This window comes from Cyprinodon variegatus, unplaced genomic scaffold (genome assembly GCF_000732505.1).
Source record: "Cyprinodon variegatus isolate N-32 unplaced genomic scaffold, C_variegatus-1.0 Scaffold309, whole genome shotgun sequence".
Classification (NCBI taxonomy): Eukaryota; Metazoa; Chordata; class Actinopteri; order Cyprinodontiformes; family Cyprinodontidae; genus Cyprinodon; species Cyprinodon variegatus.
In genome coordinates this window covers 826,318-848,344 of record NW_015150762.1, presented here as the reverse complement: position 1 = coordinate 848,344, position 22,027 = coordinate 826,318, and the positions used below count along the sequence as shown (strand labels likewise).

General features: G+C 39.8%; 1 protein-coding gene across 1 annotated transcript in view; it reads right to left on the bottom strand.

Moving 5' to 3' along the window:
- The window catches only part of LOC107090737 (nucleolar protein 4-like), a 37,280-nt gene extending 15,615 nt beyond the window's left edge, over positions 1 to 21,665 (bottom strand). Inside the window, exons 1-3 of the mRNA XM_015384296.1 lie at positions 20,668 to 21,665; positions 4,267 to 4,422; positions 1,348 to 1,459 (exon numbers count right to left, since the gene is read on the bottom strand). Coding sequence (XP_015239782.1) covers positions 1,348 to 1,459; positions 4,267 to 4,422; positions 20,668 to 21,009 — 610 coding nt within the window. The 5' untranslated portion in view covers positions 21,010 to 21,665. The remainder of the gene's footprint in view (positions 1 to 1,347; positions 1,460 to 4,266; positions 4,423 to 20,667) is intronic.
- Between the last annotated feature and the right edge of the window lie 362 nt (positions 21,666 to 22,027).

Below are 22,027 nucleotides of genomic sequence, written 5' to 3'. Positions count from 1 at the left end.
TCCAATCTTAAATTAAATATTTCAGTTCATATTTATGAACTGATATCAGGACCTAAACATCTTAATTGAAAGATCAATAAATTCTTATCTCTAACAGAATATCCTTAATGTCCGGCCATATGACCTCAAGCCTCGTCAAACTGTAGAGGTAAATCTAACTGAGATTCAGTGACTAGGCATTAAAACAGCTTTCAATGATTGAAAAACCCTCCAAGCCGACTGAATTATAACTATTATAGCAATCAATTGGAGAACAAAATTGTTGCTGCCAAGGGCTGCAAAACTAGTTTTTAGGTTAAAAATACACGATATAGGCTTAGTTTGATTGTAAATGTTCCACAAACTCTAATGTTTGTTGGGTATGGACGAAAATACAGGCAATAAAAATTACTGTTATCTTTAATTTATAGAAAATTAGAGGACAGTCCAGGAGGTCAGTGGAATAACTCAGGAGTTTGTTTGTTTTTTCATGATATATGTTTAAAAAAAAAAGAAATAATAAGAAATAATGTAATAACAACACCCATAAAGGAAAACACTTTCTTCGGACTGACTCCATAAAACTACTTTCAGCATCAGGACCCCTGAAGAGAAAGAAAAAGACATATCTGCTGGCCGAACAGACCCACTTAACTCTGGAAACTTCTTAAATTTAACAAAAGAACAAAGAATACAGCCACAGAGGCGCCACGCTGTTGAGCTTAGAAAATTTTTACATCATGGGAGAATAGAGGAACAGTTTTTCTTGATGGCTGCTTCAGCTGGTTTTCTTAGAGCTGTTGAAAGAGGCTACCCCACAGCACAGCAGCTAACACAACACAGACCAAGTCACTGTTTACTGCAGTTCAACTTAGCCTTTTATAGCACATTTTGAAATTGGTCAACATTTGACCATCTGTTGCCAACTTGAAACACATTAAAGGAAACAATGGAGTGGTGGCTATCTGCAGTCCCTGCTCCTTCCACTAGAGGGACTCTAAAATCATGTTTCAGGGGTTTATACAATCCCAGGGAGTCAGTCCTCTTGAGTCTTTGTTACATCATGTCAGTGATGGATTTACACACGTTTTTTAATGGGAGCTCCATTCAGAAGCAATTCAAACACCTTATATCACTTTAGCTCATTTCAATATCTGACAGGATGATGAAGAACTTACACTTTATAGCTTTAAGGTTTCCTGATGGAGTAAACATAAAATGATGTCTGGTTATATGATTTATTGCAACATAATTACATAAAATATAAGCCATCATGTAACAGAATAAGAGCTTAACAAGCAGACATGGTCGGTCTTCAAACAGAGCTGTGTTTAATGATTCCTCTGCAGGTCACGTGTGAGTTTTTACCTTTGAACTCCGCAGTGCTGGGGTTAATGTGCATCCTCTTCTGACACTCTCCGCAGCTCATTAGGAACCGAGTCACCGCCTCTCTGGGCAGAAAGGCATAGGTTTCCGCTATCTGCGCCAGAAGAGCAGGAGAAGTGAGAGTTATTATGGCTGTGGCTCGACTGGAACTATGTGATTCAGGGTTTTATTTTATGCAGGGTGCACGTGTGAAAGTTGTGTTTCAGATTTAGGTGTTATCTCAACATGACACAAAGGAGGAATCCTCCCTTCAGGCGGGAGCTGGAGCCCTCGGATGGCCCACGTCCAGCTCCAGTATTTTATATTCCTAGTGTTTTCTCCTGCTTCCTCAGGTGCACCTACTCCTCCTCTGTTTGTCTCCATTGCTTTGCCACCCTCCTCACGTCACCCCCTCTGGCGTTTCCCTACAAAACGCGACCTTCACGTGACCATGGAGATGGCAGTGGGGGGTGCCCACCATCCCGTTCACTCTGCCTCCACTAACCCCACCCTCTCTTCGCTGCCCCTTGAGGCAGCAGGGAGGGAAAGGCCACCCAGAGAAGCGTGCACCTCCCAGAAGGCCACAGTGACAGCTCCATATTATCCCCTGCCCCAGTAATGCTGCCTCCTCAAAAGGGTACACTCTATGAGACGTGACAGGACCTCTCTACAGGGCAGGACAATTTTTAAATTCCTGGTGGAGTAGAAGGAGAGGAGGGGTGTCCTAAACAACCCCAATACAGCATCTGTACCTCTGAGGCCTGAAACAAAGATCTGCTGTCAGGGCAACACAGGCAACCATAAGACCACAACTCACTTTTATTTTTTTCATTATGACAGACTGCCTTTGTTCCAGAAATATGGAATATGTGACAACAAAAAAAAAAAAAGCATCACAAGTACTTTGTTTTTTCTGGCAACGCTGGCTGGTTGTTGCCCTGGTAACTCCTGATGTTATAAATGAAACATTATACTCCCAGAGCTGGTCTTATCCTCTGCTTTAAATGTGAAGAATACGGTATAGTTCACCGTCGTTCCCTCGGTGGATTAAAAATGAACCCGCCAGGGCTGGAGAGTTTTGCATCTTGGCAATATTTTAACTGGAACTCTTCCTGTAAACTTTGTTTATTTTCATTTATCATAAGGAATTAGATTCGCAGGAAACACAAGGGGAAAGAAATGGCTGCAAAAAGTTCAGTGGTGGTTTTAAAAGCACTATGGCACAACACCCAGGGTGGCACAACTAGGGGGTGTGGCATGAGCATCTCAAGAAACGTAGTGTTAGGTTATGACTTGGTATCTGTTTCATTGCTTCTGGTTCAATATTAAGTTAAAAGGTTTATTTATTTCTACAAGGGACCGTAAGCCGGTTTGATCACCTACTAGTCAAAATATGTTAACTCTGACAATATACTGTCGACTTAAATAATTCTACAGTTTCTAAAAGAGTTTATTCAAAACATACAGATTATGATACTTGGATTTTATTTTTTTTATGCTCTTTTATGGTGTTGAAGTGTGGTATTTGGTTACACAACTCTGAAAATCACAAGGTTTGTGTATAATTTTTGACGTATATTTGATATTTTCTTATTAAAAATGACTTAATAACTTTTAAATATACATTTCTGAAGTTAAATGATGATTAAATAATAGTATATCCAGAATTAATGTGTATTTAAGATCATTTCCCCTGCATTACGTCCAAGTTTAATCATGTATTTGATTATTAAACATAACTCTACCCTTAAACTCAGCAGGTGAAATGTTCTCATGTTTGAAATATTCATCCTATATCCTCTCGATCTTTGTTGCTGTCAACTCATTCTCCAGAAGACATTTAGCAACTCTGTTTACGCAGCAGCAAGTTTCTTTCAAACTTATAGGTGTCCATGTTTGGGACCAGGCGAAATCTAACTCAATTGACTGTGGACGTACAAAGCTCGTCTTCCAAGCAGTTCTAGTTTACGATAAGTTGAAGCTCTGAGGCTCTTGGGCTTTTATTTATTATCATTTTGTTCCAGCTGAAGGAGACTGTTTGGGTCGGATGACTGGTCCTTGGAAACAGCTTGGTGTTTTAGCAGGAATCGATCAACCACGCTAACATTAAAGGTTGAGGAAATGTCCCAACCTAAGCCAGGTGCAATAGGACTTTAAAAGTAAGCTTTGTCCCTAAAACCAACCACTTTATGCAAACTCTACCATTTCTGATAGGAAGAAAGGTAAAATGGCCAACCAGGATTATTAATGTGTGACTTCTCTGCAGTGGGGATGCATGTACCACATACATGATAGCAGGAATATATATTTTTGGCCTTGTGTTTTACTGAAATTAGATTGCTTGTTGTTTCAAAGCTCTGTGCAGGAAAAAGAGGACTTTATCTGATAAGGGAGCTTAGGGTATGTGTGTTTGATTATAGGAGGGTCTGGGAGTGATGGGGAAGGATGTATGGTGCACCCAACATGCAAAAATCTGAAAATATTTTCTTTTTTTACCAACTGTGTGTTTGCTTTACAGGGAAGCAGTACTCAATTAATTTTCTCTCTTAATCCCTGGATATTTCATCTTCAAATGCAGATTTATTTAGAAGATACTTTATTTCAAGATGCCATTTCAGTACTAAATGTAAATAATGCACTTCCACCTCAACTGGGTTGTGTAAGTTGGCAACTGTTATTGAGTAAACCTTGTAGGTCAGGAAAATGAATGAAACTGAGAGTTTGCATATTTTCTGTGGATGAACAGCTTCTTATTTTCTCTGAATTCTGCACCTGCAGCCAACTGGGGCAGGATGTGCTTACTGTCCTGTTTTTCCATCAGGCCGCTCATACTAAGAACTGTAGATGGGACAAAAGGAAGCAGAACATGATTGCACGGTTGGTTTTTGTCTGTTTTTCAATCTAGTTGGGGATTTTACTCACCGCTTTGTAGGTTTTCTTCTGTCCCGCATGCTTGGGTGCTCGGCCCGGGTCGGCACCCATCTCCACATGCATGGCATAGATGATGTCAAAGAAGTCCTCGACAACTGCAACCCGCTTTAGGGAGGAGTTGTCCTGGGCCGAATTCCCATCTGAACACTGAGAACAGAAAGTAAACAAGTTCAGTTTATAGTTAGGCCTCAGGCCGGCGTAAATCATCCTCTAGGATGTTTAATATGAAGCTACAGATGGAGAATCTTAAAGGCATGTGAGTCATAGGTCATGTGGCTGCAGACAGAATAAAGTGTCCAACCTCCTGCAGAGTTCAGATTCATTTTTTTTCCTTTCCATCCACTGGAAGAGTCTCATCATCGTCTGGGTCTGCAACCATCTCCTCATCCCTGCCATGTTTAAAAATAACAACACTGACACTGCTCGAGACCAGCAGTCCCTCCTACCACCACCTCTGGCAGCCATCCTGCCTCCCGTACTGCTGACCCTGTCGTCATAGAAACTGCCACTGATTTCTCCCGGGCAGGTGTGCTGGGCAGAAGGTCATGTGACACACCACCAGGACAACAGGCTCCATCCACAGCACCACATGGGGCTCCCAGCTTCTCCATTCCTGCGTGTTTTCCTCTAAAACGACTATTGGTCCCCTTATGATGTCCATACGCGCACACCTCACTTCTCCAGCTTCAATTTAACAAATCTTTCAAACAAAGAGTGTCCCGGGAAGTTTTAAGCTCAGCAAACCACCTGATTCTCCTAAAAATTATAATTTCCAGGCAATTCTGAGGATAATAATGGCATTTTTCTAGTGATTGGATCACAGTTGGAAGTCAGGGAACAGTTCTGGTTTCAGAAACTTTGCCACAAAACAACAACACTTCCTCCTTTTTTTCCACATTTGCATCCTCAGAGTCTCCATCCCGTACCTCCTATCCCATCTTTTTTTCCCTTCTTCCTCCACCAACACCCCCTCCTCCTGTTCTCTCCTCCCTCCTTGCTCCTGCTCTCCCAAGTGCGAGGTAATGATCGTTACCATGACAACTAAAACCAGCTCACAGAGCGGGTTTGTTTTAATCCGGCCCTCACTCTCCCTGCCTCTCCCCCCACATACGCCCCACCCCTCTGTCCTGTCAGCACGGGCCTCCATGTAATGATAATAGATGAAATAATAGTGACCCTCTGCCTCTTCATCACAGCTGTAATCTATCGCTCTTGGAGGTATTATCATCTTTTTCCCCCGTGACATCACCGCCATCACCACTGCTGAAGCTGCTGCTGCTGCTTGGGACAATGGTGTCAGGTCCATTCACGCTGGATTTGGATAATCTCATGCGACTGTAGGGTGTGCGTTGCAACCACATCCCCACTTCTGCTTCTGCTTCTGCTGCTGCTGCATCCCTCCACCAAATATCCCCCATACACACAGGATATTCAGCTGGGAGCATTTTCTCTGACCTCAATCGATACACAACACAACAAACCCTGGTGCTGGAGTCAGAGCTTGAGACCAGCATCTTCATGCTTTAGCAAATTTACTTTATTAAAAAAAATCACTCTCCGAATTTCTTAGAAAATCTTGCTTTTGTCTGGTAAAGGAAGATGATTATATATTCTGCGTAGTGTGAGAAAATGAACTAAAACCCATAAAGAATGACTGCATGAAACCAGATGTTTTCAGATCTGGCCTCAACTTTCCTTATAGAAATAAAATGCAGCCGAAGCTGCCTTATAAATAAATGGTGGCACCATTAAAAACAAGTTAGTGGGCGAAACAATAATTAAAAGCAGCTTTAGGACATTTTTGAAAAGGTTGTAAAACACCTTTTATTACAGAATAGTGGGAACAAAAAACTGGGATTGGCTAAAGGCTTGCGACCAAACTTGATCTTTATTATTGTCACTGTTTGCTTTTGTTTCCATTCCTGTACTATAAAACACTGTTAGGCTGATTAAAGGAATAACCAAGAAGGAAATAAAAAGCTAGAAAGAAAGATCGGAAAGTATGAAATTAAATAGAAAAGAACAAAACTAAAAATTATGTTAGAAACAAGCCTAGAAAATATGGAAATAACACAATAAAGTGGTAGAAAAATAAACAAAATAAAAATTCAGAAACAACTTAGGATACACAACCAAAACTGAGATGTATACATTTAAAAGTATTAAAACAAAAAAATAATACAAAATGGAATAAAATTAAGAAATAAGACATAAAACATTTGAAATCTCAGGAAAGATAGGAGATTATTTTAAATATAGTGAATCAAAAGCTGAGAGAAAGTAAGAAATAAATGAGAGAAGAATTGTGAATGAAAAAAAAAACTAATTATAAAAAAGAGGACAATTAGGGGGGACATTTTAAAAAAAAAGCCCAAACAAGATTAACTAATATTTTTTTAATTGGAGAAGGAACAGAGTTGAGACAATATCCTAAATTAAACTAATTAAACACATAAATAAATTAAACAAATGCATGAAATTTAAAAACAAACAAAAATATGTTGAATTTGATATAAATGATCTAAAGAAAAACTGTAATATGTGACGTGTTGTGAATTGGCGCTATATAAATTAGCTGAATTGAATTTTTAATCTAGTGTTAAAACCCTTCTGCCGTTCTGCATCAATGAGCTTCTTGTTTCCAAACACAAGTGAATAGAGAAGGCTAGCATTCACCTATAGCCTCAGTAAGCTTCAGCGTGTGTGTTTTTCATGTGGTGTGTGAGGAGGACCAGGAAGAGCCTGTAGCTGAAACATCTCAGAGGAGGACAGCAGCATTACAGATATTTAGTCTCCCCAGCAGCATGACACTTTATGGAGCAAACGATACATGGTAGCATCCCTAATCACCAACAGCACAGCAGAACTCTGTCCCTCCTTCTTTCTCTTTCCTTTCCTTCTCCCCAGCTTTCTAGTCCCGCAGGACTTTGCTCTCCCATCCCCTGCGCCTCCCCCCCTCCACCCTGTCCCGCAACAAACCGCTCTGTTGCTAGGAGACAAGAGGGGTTGAGTCTGCTGCCCCCACCCCCGCTGGCACTCACACACGCTCACACACATACATATTGAAGCTGAGGGGAGAGCTGAGCAGTCCTGCACACTGGCAGGTCAGGAAGAGGAGATGGTGGTGAGAAGGGGGGGCTTCATGGGAAGCAGCTGGGTCACAAAGGCATGCCGCCGTGGAGAGGCGAGATGCACAAGAAATTGCAAGTGTGACGAGAAGCAGATCAGAAACGCAGGATGGGAGCTTTGAACCGAACTTTTTTAAAGTCATGCAGCAGATAGATGGAGACTTTATTCTCATGAGGAGGCTGCACAATAAGTGGCTTAACAGGAGGGAGCTGGGTGTGTGTGTGTGTGCTCAGGTGCTCTCTGTGTGTGAGTGTGTTCAGAGAAGGGGGGAGTAAAGATGGCTGTGTCAACAACACTCATGACTCAGATTATCTCACTGCAGATGTGACAACAGGTCAGCTTTTAAAGTCCCGTCTTCCACCAGTAAATCTGTCAACTAGCTAATGAACACATAAATGGAACGATCCCTGTTTCTCCTATATGTTGGTGTGTGTGTGTGCAGAGGTGGTCCTCGCATGAATGCTACCCTGTACGAGTCGCTGCTCTGCCCCACTAGCCATTCTTAATGGCTCAAAACTGATTTAAAGATGTTTTAAAAATCTGTAACCAGTGAAGAATAATTTGGTCAAGGTTTGCAGTTTGGTTTCGGAGATTTTCCCATTCTAAATTTTAAAAAAAGGTTGTGAACCAGATTTGTTTTTCTTTCACAAACACAAATAAAGGTTTCATAAAGAACCTCTGTCCAGAATACCTTTTCCAGGTCAGCTCTGTGTTTCAAAAGTCTAAAATAACGATGATAAAAATGTGGTTTAGATTCCCTATAAAATAGAAGCCCACCATTTGAACAGGAAAAATAACAGAAAATATTATAATCAGATATTAATTTCCATCCTCTGTCTACACTTTGGGGTGTCCAGAGTAGCAATTATTGTATATAGACTGTTTTTTTATGCATGAGATTCTCATTTGGTTAAAAAAAAAAAAGGATAAAGACTAAGAAAAATACAAAATTTTAGATTCAACATGACATAAAAGAACATATATTTTTTCTTCAACATATACTCTTTATTATATTGTTAAATAAGCTGAAGATAATCCATTCACTCATCTGTAAGCAGACTTGAATTGCAAAATCTAATTTGATTTACAAATTAATTTTCTACTATAGTAAAAAAAAATCATAGCATTATTTTTATTAACATCATTTCCTTTTTTTTCTTTCCAGCTTTTATTGTCATTAAACTGTAACATATACAGAGCAACGAATTGATGAGCAGTACGCTTAAGGGTCTTGCTCAGGGACCCAGAGTGGCAGCCTGTGGGAGTGGGGCTCAAACTCAGAACCTTGGGATTCCAAGCGCAACACCCTAACCACTAGGCTGCCACTCTCCCATCATACCATTACTATTATTATTTGAAAAACAGGGCTTTTGCTGCCCTTAAACCATGCAGCCCTGGGCGGTGTGCCTTATTGACCTTATAGAAAACAGCTCCTGCGTGTGTTTATGTGTGCCATGGGAAGTACACTGCAAAATAAATGCTTTTATGACTGAGAGCAAGAATGAAAGAGAACATCACCTGTACATATATAAAGACAGTCCCTCTCCTTTTCCTACACCGTCATGCTCTGCACTCCGCTCCAGTTCATAAAGCTCCGTCATTAAATCCACATTAGGTGTACTGAGCTCGACCTGTCTGTCCCACGTAAGAGTGTGTGTTTGTCTGCGTGTGCTTCTCTCTCTGCAGCTTCTATGATGAGGAATATTTGATGGAGTGTGTGACATCCCCAGTATCCCACTGGCCCCTGCAGACTGCCACTGTTTATGTTCCAGTCCCTGACTTTAAAAAGAAAAGAAAAAAAACAGTGCGTAAATGACTCTCCATATACATCACCGCATCCCAGAGTCCACCTCGGCATTTTCAGGCCATCATTACTCTGTCCCAGTTCGTTAAATGTTGGCCTCGCAGAGGTATTAAAAATGACAGTGGGGAGATTATTGTCGTCTTAAAGGCTGCGGGGAAGTGTGCGCGCGTGCACGTGGCAGCACAACTCAAGACTATCTCCCACACAGGGGGGGAGGCCCCTGGGCCAGTTAAAAATGGTGTTAATTTCTCCTCCTATGGGAAAGCAAAGAACGGTCTCTCCATGGCAACAGAGAGAGCGCTGAAGGGAGGAAACACAGAGCGAGCGATCAGCGACCCCCCCACCCCCCTATCTGTGCGAACACACACACACACACATGCAGTATAGATTTCAATCCACAGTCAGTCCGAGTTTATGTTCAACATGACTTCAATGAAATAAACTTTGCAGATCAATCTGAGCAGTCACTGAGCTCAAAATGACGCATCTCATCCTTTAAGTGGTCCAACTCATCCACCAATGCACCTGCTCAGACAGAATCTCCAAGCAAGTTTGGGGTACATCCCAGTTATATTGCCAGGGATTTAAAACTTAACAAATTTAGATCATTAAAAAAAACTTTTTGAAACTCTCTTAACTTGTTGACATATGATAAGGAAGCCGTATTTCCACAGAACCACAGAGGTGTTGATCACTGGGAGAGAGGATTAAGGTGGATCCGAGATGGATCTCTAGTTCATCAAACAGGGGTAAAAATAACCCATATCCACTCAATTTAAAGGCATAAACTAACACTTTGTTGAGACACCCTTTGATTGAATATTTTGATCTTCCAGCACATTTAAATGTGCATAAAACTCTGCAGACTAATCTTAACTATGACTAAGGCAATAGTTTGAATGAAGGTTACTAAATAATTCAAAAAGTCTCCATGAATATAGGTGTCACTGAAGAAAAGAGTGGAAAAAAATATTAATGTTGATAAAAGTTGGCTAGATGATTTTTAAAAAGGTAATAAAAACATAAAAAAGAAAGTGGGACCCACACATAAGACTAATATAAAAGACCTGCTGGAGTGATATGGCTTAAAAACCTAATCTCTAATTTTCTCCCAATTTTTTCCCTTATGTTCCATAATAAAAATGACAAATGACAGAAATTACTTACAAAATATGTCTCTTATTTCAACCCCCACCCCCCTTTTTGGGAATTGACATTAATGTAAAAGGGCAAGAAAATTCAAGCTGTGAAAATGCTTCTTTTTTTTTTTCATTGTTTGTTTTTTAACAACAAACAATGAAAATATTAGAAACTAAATGTTTGCAGGTAGCGGAGTTACACAGTCAGCAAGCTAATCAGTTATAAGTAAACTTCTAATAAGAAAAAGTGATGATGCCACCATGCGCTATGGAAGCCCAACAAGCGTATTAGTTAAAAAAAAGCCCAGATTTTTCAAAAATGAAATCTTCATTAACTGAAAATGATCTACATTAACCCTCTCAGGCTCAAATTAAGTTGTAGTTACAGGAAAAATCTGATATTTGGAGAAAACGATCATATTGGGTAGTAATATACAATTCAGACTTTTTTTGAGAGAGACCTTCACATGCAATGAATTTTGGGATGTTGCAGATTTGCAACAGTGGCCCGGGGTGGTAAATTAACACTGAAGACTGAATCTGATATGAACGTTAACTTTATTTGAATGTCAAAAAAACAAAAAATTAACAAACAAAAAAAATAATAAAAAAAATTTATCTCACAAAATTAGACAACTTTTTCTCAAACTTTTTCTCCACCGACATATCAAAACCTCTTGAGAAGGCCGTTTCTGTTAAACTGTTGCTCAAAATATAGGCAAACTAGTACATACAGCATGTAGCATCCATTGGTACCTGTTTGGGCACACGTTGCGAATCCACAACATTGAAATCAAGATGCCACTAGTGAAAAACCCAGAAGAGATAAAATCTACTAATTGGCATGTGTCATATCTATACTCATTCAGGATTCATCTTATGTAGTATTGATTTCAAAATAATGGAAATTTGTATTGATACTTACATGTAATTGGTGCTTAGAAAATCTGTTCAGCCATGATGAAAGCGAGTCAGCAGTGCTATCTGCTGAGCTGGAGAGAAACTGTTTGTTGCAAATGCACAACTAAGTCCTTCTGTTGTACTTCTGAGTAACAAATGCTCTTAAAATATGGATGTGGAGTAATTAGCTAAGTGGCATTTAGTTGTTGCAAATCTGCAACATCTGCCTGGAGAGGGTTAATGAAATACATGGTGCTGTGCTGCATTTTTCCCAAATTCATTGACTGAGAACTACAGTAACACGTATGGTGCCTTCAAATAAAACATCTAGGTTGGGCTAAAAGTTGCCCAGACAGATTTAGGGCGGTTTTGCAGAGCATTATGGGTAACTTTAAGGTAAGACCCACTTTAAAACTTTGTTAAAATACCTTGTCATTTAATTTCTGTATTTAAAGTTTTTATTTGAGAGCAACCTCCCCATGTATCCTGGTAATTGCTGCTATTTCATTTTTCTGCTTCCACCAATTAATTCGTTGAATGGTACAGAAAATCTCAAATTATGTGCAGAAAAAGATTGAAAATCGTTGCTATAATAATAACTAATAATATAATACATGATGTGAACCCTTTCCACTATGACACCAATGAGCTTTTTATTTTTTGAACCCAATGAAAGTAGAACCCATGTGTTCCTCCCAATCAGCCCTGCCAGACCAAAAGAAACAATACAGTATAAAAAAATGCTGGACAAAAGCATTGGAGATCCACTATGCAAAAACAGCATTAATGCAAATGCTGCTGTATAATAGGGACGGGATTCTTTTGACTCCCTTCGCCCTTCCACAAAAGACGGGCTCTCAGGGGAAATTCGGACTAATTAATCAGATAATAATGACGATGTTCCTCATCCAATCTGACGTGAAGCAACATCGTTTAGGTGCCTAATTTCCAGGACAAAGATTGGGAACCGTCGTTTGTGATTTCTAAACGCGGAGGGGATGTCCCAAGACAAACCTTTGTTTTCGCAGGCGGATGCCATTTGAATCCAGCACTTGGAAAAACCTTTTTTTAATGATAGATTTTTTTGGTATTTGTTCATTCCTAATCCTAGGATAGTTAATTTTAAATAAAATAAAAGTAAAATACCTAAATACATTTCTATCCTAAACGTTCTATCCTGGTGGTTCAATCCTAAACCAGTAGACACAAAAAAGGCGTTCAGTTAACCGCTCCTAAAATTTCCAGAAAGTTTCTTTTCATCCTTTCTCTGCTATATTCTCTTTTAGCAGGATGATATATAAAGAGCTAAGAGCTCCCAGTTTGAATTGGCTGCATTGATCATTGAGTATTACTGCACTGCCCCTTCCCTACCTGTTTCTGCCAGTAGGCAGGTTGAAAGAAGGCTGATCTAGTTTTTGAATTGTATCTCTAAATATTTGCTTTTATAAAAATAGAGTTATTATGGTCCAATTAAAATCGGAATGGCCAATTTTCCATTGATTAGTGTGTCATATACTAATAATCCAGCTTTTTTTCTTTTTTGATAAATGCATCAGAAATTAGAACTTTCCCTTATTTTGAGTTGTGATCATATTAAATAACTTTAATAAAATTTAGGAAAAACTTTCTAAACATGTAATTCAAGGTGTAAATTATATGCTTATATTTTCTAATTTGTCCATTTTCTTTTGGATGCAATCCTAATGCTGCTATTTAAAAATATATTATTAAATAAACCTTAAAATCTCTACTGTCAAGGAAAATAAAATAAAAGCAACCATTGACTCAATGAAGCTGTGCTGCTGCCATCAACATCTTTGTTTATAGATGTAGGAGATCGGCCTGTTTTTCCAGTGTAGTCCTGTTTCTCTGACTGTGACTGAGTGGATGTGCTCTCTTCATCCTCTGACATGGGAGTTGGCTCGGAGCTCGTCTGCCTGGCTGTGTGTTTCCTGGACGCGGCCGCCTTTTACAGTTGCTTTATGTATCTCTGCTTCTGTCTCCTTTAACCCCAGTTGGCCTCGGCAGATGGCCGCTCACACTGAGACTGGTTCTGCTGGAGGTTTCTTCCTGTTATGAGGGAGTTTTTCCTCTCCACTGTCGCTACAAGCATGCTTAGTGTGAGGGATTGCATTCAAGTAAATGAGTCGATGCAATCAACTGGTTTTCCTTAGATAGAAAACTTTGAATCAACTTGACTGTATGATCTGGTAAACTGTAAATTGCCTTGAGATGACATGTTTTGGGAATTTGCGCTATAGAAAAAAAACGAATTGAAATTGAAAGCCCAACCGGTGTATCTACAGCTCTACACGTCTCAAAAAAGGTCACTCTGTTTAAAGCTACAATTGGTATGCTATGAAGGAATATCTGTTAAACAGCTGAACAAAGGTTTGCTACCTCAGCAGCCTAAATATTTAATCAGCTAATGTCAGCTTATAATATTCCGGCTATAAACTAAAAAAAAAAAAAGCAAAAGTTTATAATGTCTTAAATTAGTGCTGGTTATTTTTAGTCAAATCAACAAAATAAATATTGTGGGTGTTTTTGTATTGATAGGAGCATTTAGTTTACAATAATTTTGGCTAAATGCTATAAAAAATGAGTTCAGAAGAAATAATATAAATAAAAAATTTGAAAATGAACAAATTTATTCTCGAGAGGGTTTAAAGGTGGTTTTGCTTTGGTTGACACAGTAGTGTTTGTGTCAAAAAGTTCCTCTAGAGGGATTAAAGTAGGCGTGTCATGAATGACTATAGAGAGTCACTAAAAAGCAAACCAGCCATTTCAAACGTAATATTTAAATCATGCAATTTGAAATTCAATTCGAAGGGCATTTTCAATTAAACTGGTAAGAGGAATTCTAAATTGTATTTATAAATCCATTATAAAATACTGGAATTTGAACATTTATTTTCAAATCATGTTTTTAAAAGGAAATTTAAACAACAAAATTCATAAATCTGATTATAAATACATTTCCTGATCACACATTTAAAGAAATTATTCCTTTTTTTATTTCATTTTCTGTTTCCAATGTGCTCTGGGATGAGAAGGGTCACGGAAAAGGTAGATGGAGCAGGTAAAGCAAAAAGGAAATGCAATTTCAAAAAGGATTTGAAATTGCAAGTTGAAATAGAAAATAGAAATGGAATAAGGAATAACCTTTTAAATAAATAGTATTCATGAATATGGTTTTTTTTAATCTTCATTTAGAAATAAGATTTGAAAATACAGCTTTAATTTAACAATTGATTAATAAATACAATTTAGAAATCCTCTTTAATAATAAGATTTACAGATTTTTATTAGAAAATGCTTTTATTGCACGATTTAAATGTTGAATTTGAAATGGCTGGTTTCCTTTTTCAGTGACTCTCCAGGTCCTCCATAAAAGTCACTGTATGTAATGATAAAACGCAGAAAAAAATAAAATAAAAAAGTTGCTTTCCCGCAGGTTTTCAATGTTTATCTGCTTCAGCACACCTGATTCTGATGAATGCAGCCTTAGCAATGCCAGTTGTGTTTAACCAGGGAAAACTCTAAAACCTGCAGGAAAGTGGCCCAAAAGGACCGAGTTTGGACACGCTTGGTCTAAAGAGTTACTTTAGCAGCTTTTCAGCTCCCCTTACTATCCTTTGCAGGACACATTTTCCTGTCACACTGCAGCTGAAAGCAGGGTCTTCACATTTTTCATTGCAAGTCAACACTTTTTTGATTAATATTGTGAATTTTCTCCTATATTTGAAATAAAGATGCAGAAATTTCAAAACAGAGTTTCACATTTGAAGCTGCTGAAACGTATCCAGGCCTCTTATCTCAAACTACTAAAGATAAGGAAACAACATAATAATAAATGTGACTTGATTTTCAGACTGTACAAGAAAACTAGTGATTTTGTGTCATCAGGACTAATTTAGGTCAATTACTTCAAAATAGACTTGTCTTTGACAATGTTAGACAACATGCAGATCCTTTGAAACAAGATTTGTGGATTTTGGTAAATTTATTTTGTGTTTAAAACTTCTAAAAATTGAAGTTTTGCTGCTTTGCTGGACATCTTACTGTAGTATCAGTTTAAGAACCAAAGGTAAAGTCTTATCTGTAAAATAAAGTTGTCCCATCTAACCTGATAGTGACATTTAACTCTTCTTTTTACCTTTAATTCAATGTATTTATTCACCACAGTTTTTTCTTTAGATAAAAAGAAGAAAACACATTTTGGGAAATTTAAACCTTTTCCCATTAAGATTCTTAAATACTGTACTTATCGGAACCTGGAAAATGGTAAAAATCTAATTCCAGACTATTTTAAACTCCTTTGGGAGCCGGTGCAAAGTTATTGTAATAAAAAAAAAAATTAAAAAAGAGAGAGAATTGAATTGGTGCAAGTACTTCCAGCTTAATAGTTAACTGATGAGCTCATCTATCTGTTATATCAGGCTATTTGCTAAATAAACACATCTGTACAGAGAAGCAAACATTTCGCTGTCGATCTGCCCTTCCAGCTTTAGGCCGAATGTTACAGGACATGTCTTTAAGTGAAAAAATGAAAAGCATTTTACAGGTCTCAGTTGGCATGGCAACAGAAAGCAACAGGAAAATGCACATGGCGTTTAAGTGTTTCCTTTGAAATTGGCTGCGCTTGGTGAAAGGCTTGTGTTTACGTTGTGTACGTTTCTGTAGTGCACCTCTCTGTCTGTCTCTGGTCCCCTCCTCCTTCGTAGCATCCTCTAATCAGAACATAATGAGGGCTAAACGAGGTTGCATCTCCATAGCAAGGGTTGTGTGGATTCTCTGAGGACAGAAAACATATAGAGAGAAACGCAAAATATTTCAATGCCCGGCTTGATCTGAGGCAGCGAGCACTGAAACTACGCCTCTTCGCTCTGGCCTTCTGTCCCGTCACAAACTGAAGTCGCCCTTGTGTGCTTCAGCAACACACAGAAGAGACCCTCTCTGTCTTCACATCAGCCAGGATCCATCCCTACCCCCACACGGCCGCCTGTCATTTAGCCCCATGCCTGCCCCCATACAGAAACTTGGCACACCCTGGAAGCAGCTGCAGCAGGGCTTCCAGTGCTCGAGCAGAGAGCAGAGAGACGCCCCCGGGCCCTGCAGCCCTGCGAGCAGCCACCGACCGCTGTGTCTGTCTGTGTGCGTCTGTCTGCACGTGTATGTCACTTTTCCACTGGCCCAGGACAGCCTATTTATAAAAGCCACAAACAGAAGCTGAAGCAGGAATCATGTTTTCTGATGCGCAAACATACAAGTAAATTGGTTGATTTGTGGCCTCTGACTCATCATTAGGAGCAGCTTGTGTTGGCTGATATTTTTGTTTGTTGCTTAAATTTCCCAAGTGGAGCTGAGTCAGGGGGTGGCATCCCCCCCGATGCCTTATGATATTAGCTGCAAAACATGTTCGCTCCTCTCAATAAAGAGCAGAATACGTTTTATTTCAGGAGGACTGAGCCTTTCTCAGTCTGCCTTTGTTCAACCCAGCATCAGATATTTCTACTCTGCTGCTCTCAGACTGGATTTCAGGGGGAAAGTACATAATATACACTGGAGAAACAATCTAGAAATAATTAAAAATTTCTTAAATTATGTGTCTACCTTTAATTTCAGTAGGTAAATTTGATGATCTGCCAATGGAATGAGTATTTTTTACACTTAAAATAAGATAATTAGATGATATGCACTTGAAATAAGACAATGCAATAGTTTTTTTCTATAAAAGGGGTTGCTCCATTGGCAAAGTGTCTCACTGACCTCCTCAATTCAAGAAAAAATGCCAAAATTTTAAGACAAAACGACTTATTTAGATTTAGATTTTTTGCAGTGTATCCTTCTAGTTTGCCTTTTACCTTTTAATAATCGCCATTATTTTTCCTAATTGGACCCAATTGTTTCTTCTGTTTTGTTGATAAATAATTATAAGAACTCTTTCATTAATTAGATGCATACAGTATATTAAATTTTGGTTTAATTTGAGTTTTATATCTTTTTTTTTTTAGCAATCATCTCAGTTTTCATGCTCTCATCAGGATTTTATTGCTTGTTAGAAATTAACAACCAATTTCTGGCTTCCTTCCCAGTCTTACTGGGCAATTATTCCTTGTATTTGTAGTCAGCCCATTATGCTCTGATACCTATAAATAAAATTCTGTACAACTCACTTCTGAGGAGGTGGGTCAGGGATAATTGATGCTTAAATTAGGGTTAGGTTTGCGAGCTTTGACTATCTCAAAGAAACTGGTAAGTTTTAAGACCTGTCAATGGAAAGCTCATGGCACAACTGTAAACCATGCAAGACATGGTCACCTAAATTGACTCATTAATCAGAGAAGCAGCCCTATGGAGCTGCAGAGATCCATAGTTGAGATAATCTTTTAACAGAAGAAGTATGTTCAGGGCTTTCTGCTTTGGAAACAAGATTCCCAACGCCTACACTGCAAAAACGATCTAAAAATGAGTAAATATGTCTTAAATTAAGTGTATTTACCCTTAATTTGAGCAGGTAAAATAGACGATTTGCCAATGGAATGAGTGTTTTTACTCTTAAAATAAGATAATTAGATAATATGCACTTGTTGTTTTTTCTTATTTTAAATGTAAATTGTCTTGTTCCATAGGCAAAGTGTCTCACTTACATCCTTAATTCAAGAAGAAATGCACTTATTTCAAGAAGAAATCACTTATTGAGATATTAATTTTTTGCAGTGTATAAAGTTAAACATTTGAGTCTAAAGGTTTATAACATTATTCTGTGGTAGTTCTTCTGAAAACAACAAAACAAATAAATAAATTGTATTTTAATGTCCCTTATGTTTCATTTGGAAAAAGAAGCAGTCAAGTTTTGCAACCAGGAAAGATACTCAGAAAACAAAAAGAACCAACAACAGTTAAACAATTTACATACAGATTATTTAAGGGCTGTTTTAAAAAGCAAAAAAAGATATATTGATAAACAGATGACAATGACAACATAATTTTTATGAAGATATTAATATTTTTTTCTTCTTTCATGGAACCAACAATGGGGAAAACATTTAGAGTAACCATTTCAATGCTACTTTAACATTGGCATCCCCAAAACGCTGCGTTGTGAAAACTATCACAGCATCAGCCCAAACAGTCATTCTCATGGTGGACATGATGGCTGTAACTTTATGTCTGTCATTAACCTGTTTATCATTGCAGATTTGGGGTGGGATTCAAAATATACAGACAGAGCTCCAAAGAAGGGGTTTGCTTAAATAAAATAAAAAAAAATCAAAAGAGTTAAATGGACTAATTAAGGTTTGGGTCAAGCTTGAGCTATTTTGTAAAAAACAAAAATGGACGTCTGTGATGAACATAATGCAAAAATGATCTACAAATAAGTAAACATTTCTCAAATTAAGTGTATTTCCCCTTAATTTGAGCAGAAAATCCAATGAAATTAGTAGTTTTACTCTTAAAATAAGATAGTTAGATAATATGCACAGTTGTTTTTTCTTATTTTAAATGTAAATTATCTTGTTCCATTGGCAAAGTGTCTCACTTACCTCCTCAATTCAAGAAAAAATGCACTTATTTTAAGATGTAATGACTTGGTTAGATTTAAATTTTTTTGCAGTGTAGCAGGTCTGTCACTGAAAATCCCATTAAATCCATTTAAGTTTGTGGTTTTGATGTGACAAATGTGGAACATTTGAAATGCTTAAACTAGAACCTTGGATAGCTCCAGCTCTGCGTGAAAACTGTTTTATATAAAATCAGGGTGACTGATCTGAGAAACTCTGATATATATCTGGCAAGATTTTATATCAAACATTAAAAAAAACACAAAGAGCCACAGACCAGAAAAGAAAAAAGGAAAAAAAATGGCTAATCAACAACACATTTCAGGCACCATCTGCACCTGCACACCTGCCCACAGGGAAACATAATATCCTGCAGAGATTAGAGGAGTTTTGAGAAGGCGGTTGGCGCAAATCTCAATCGTCCATTCACACAGGTAAAACACCTGTGGAGGGATCAGCGCCACTGAGCTCAAATCAAACGGCTCAATCTCTAATCCGGGCCAATATCTGGCCCGGTTTGTTAACACAAAACGCACTGCAGCGCTCTCATGTCCAGAGAGCGCAGGTCCCGCCGGAGCGGGAGGCGGTGGAGGATGGATAGATGAATGGATGGAGGGGATTAATCCGGGAAGCGCTTTTTAAAAAATGGTTGTTGTCTGTTGGATGGTTGCTGGGACGCTGCCTGACAGTTCATCAAGAACATGTTTATCTGTCTTGTGATTTAACCCCTCACGCCCCGCGCGCAGCCGCACAGTGGGACGGATGTGACCCGACAGAAACATCACCACCCATCACGAAGTCTGAGCACCAACTGTGGGCGTGGGTCGCTCTCGGTCCCGAGCAGAGAGCCTTTTGTTCCCCTTTCACGTGGTCACCAATTTACGCACAGCCAGAATAACATACAATAAATCAACCAATCTTTAATAAAAACAAGGATCTATTTCATGGCGTTCCTTTATTGAAAGCAGTCTAATTCGGGATGGTTATGGTGTAGGAATGTAACCCAGATTATAAAATGCGGCAGAGGCAGGCCATCCTGGGCTGCACACAGGTGTTGCCAGAGCAACGAGTTGCCAGCGAGCCGAGCCGCATCCTGTCCAGGACAATGAGGCAGAGGGGTGACAGCACAGCGCAACCCGCCGCTCTTCAGCATCATATCCTATTTAGGCATCTCATGCGTGACAGTTTTTAAATCACATCATTGCAATTAAGGAAGAAGACGAACGATGGCACCAAAGCACGGACTCCGGCTTTGGATGGGACAGTGAGCTGCGCGTCATCTGATGAATCCCAGACATTTAAACCAGTCGAGTCCCCGCAGCAGAAACAGCGGGATCACTGATCAAACTGGCTTTAATAGCCAATATAGACACCTAGAGTGTATCCTGACAGACCAGAGCCGACCCAAGCCACCAAAATGCCTCTGCATCCACGTGCGCGCGCACCACACCGGGCTGCGCGAGACTCAAAGTGCAGAAATAATAAATAAAAATGATCAAATAATCAGTTATCTTCCTCTCAACATCCTGCTGTTGACAGGACTTCAACCTCACTGGTGCTGATGGCCTACCTTTTCTTTCTTTTCTTTTTTTTTTTTTTTTTTGCAATTGCCATCGCCAGGAGGCACCGGAGTTGCCATGGCAGCAAGGGATGAGAGTGGAGAGTGTGCGGGGCTGTTCTGGTTGGGATACAGACAAAGTGGCGATTCATCTGAACCACAAAAAGCATCACAAGTTGTCATTTCACTCCCTGGTCGGGTGCGTGGGTGCAGCCCGGATAATGACAACTACTTAGAGCAGGACAGCTCGTGACACACACACGCATGAAAAACACGCACACGCAGACAGTTTACCGTTGACTTGACCGGGACGTATAGGACGGGCTTCCCAGGCGCTCCCTTCTTGTTGTGCTCTCCCAGAACGTTGGTTCCGACCTGAAAGCCTTTGGACTTCACCCAGAATTTGAATTTGGCGTTGATGTGGCTGTTGTCCACGTACACCCCGTCCGGTTCGTCGTTCTGTAACAGTGTCTGCATGATTTTGTTGTATTTTCGCCGGGTGACGGTCTTTGTCTTGCCAGAGTCCCCGTAAGTTCGGAGACACCAGTCCTGAAATTCCCGGAACATCTCAGCCTCCAACACGACCGGACTCCGGCTCCTCTTGGGCGCATCCACGCACGCCTTTTTCGTTGCCATCGCTCCGCTGTTCTCTCTCTCTCTCTCTCTCCCCCTCTCTCTCTCCCCTCTCTCTGTCTGAGCCCGTTCAGGCAGCCCCGGCTAATAAAGAGCTGACTTCTTCTGGCTTTTATCCCTCTTCCTTCCCCGACCGTCCCGCGTCCAGGGGCCTCCCTTCAGGTTCTGGGACGCTTCGCCTCCCCTCCTGTTGGGTTCCTGGTGAAAAGTGACCCGGAAAGCGGAACACCTGTTTGCAGAGGAGCCCAAGCTGTCCCGAACCGCAGCGGTGAGAAATGTCACTTCCTCATATCATCCGCTGAGGAGCAGAGAGAGAAGAGGGGGGGCTGTCCTACACGCTGGGCGGGTATCTCCCACCTGTGCGTAAAAAGGCTCCACACACAAGGGTGGGCTATGAAAAAAAAGAACGACCACAGTCCTCGCTAAACAACAAAGAACAGAGACAAAAGCGCGGAAACAACCGTCGGTCTCAGTTCCTATCGACCTACTTTCTAACAGCCAACACTATTTTCGGAAGCGGCTTGCTCAGCCCTCAAAGCGCCAAAGATGCTCACACCGTTGCTCCTGTGGGCTCCAGGCTGCAGCCACGTATCCGACCAACATGCGCCACATGGGACCGACTCTGCTCCTCACACCTGTTTGAATGGGATCTGCGCTGCGCTGCGCTGCGCTGCTGGTTGATCCCCAATACGCAGGAAAGCACACGCAGACCTTCCACTATTGGCTAATTTGCAGGAAAGGCTCTGATATGCAGGCGCGAAGTAAAATGTCCGATTTAGAGACAGGGGCAGTGGGGTGATGGTGGTGGGGAGGGTTGCAGAATTTATCCTCTGCAGAAGGGGTATTATTATCTGACTCATTTCTGATAATAGCAGATTTTCAAATGCAATAACACATGAAAGTGAGAGAGCTTTCACACCACTAGAACTTTTTCAAAATTTTAACATACTGCAACCACAAACTTAAAGAGTGTTTTATGTGTGGGGCGGCTCCTGGTTAAATTTACCAATAGAGCCAGAAT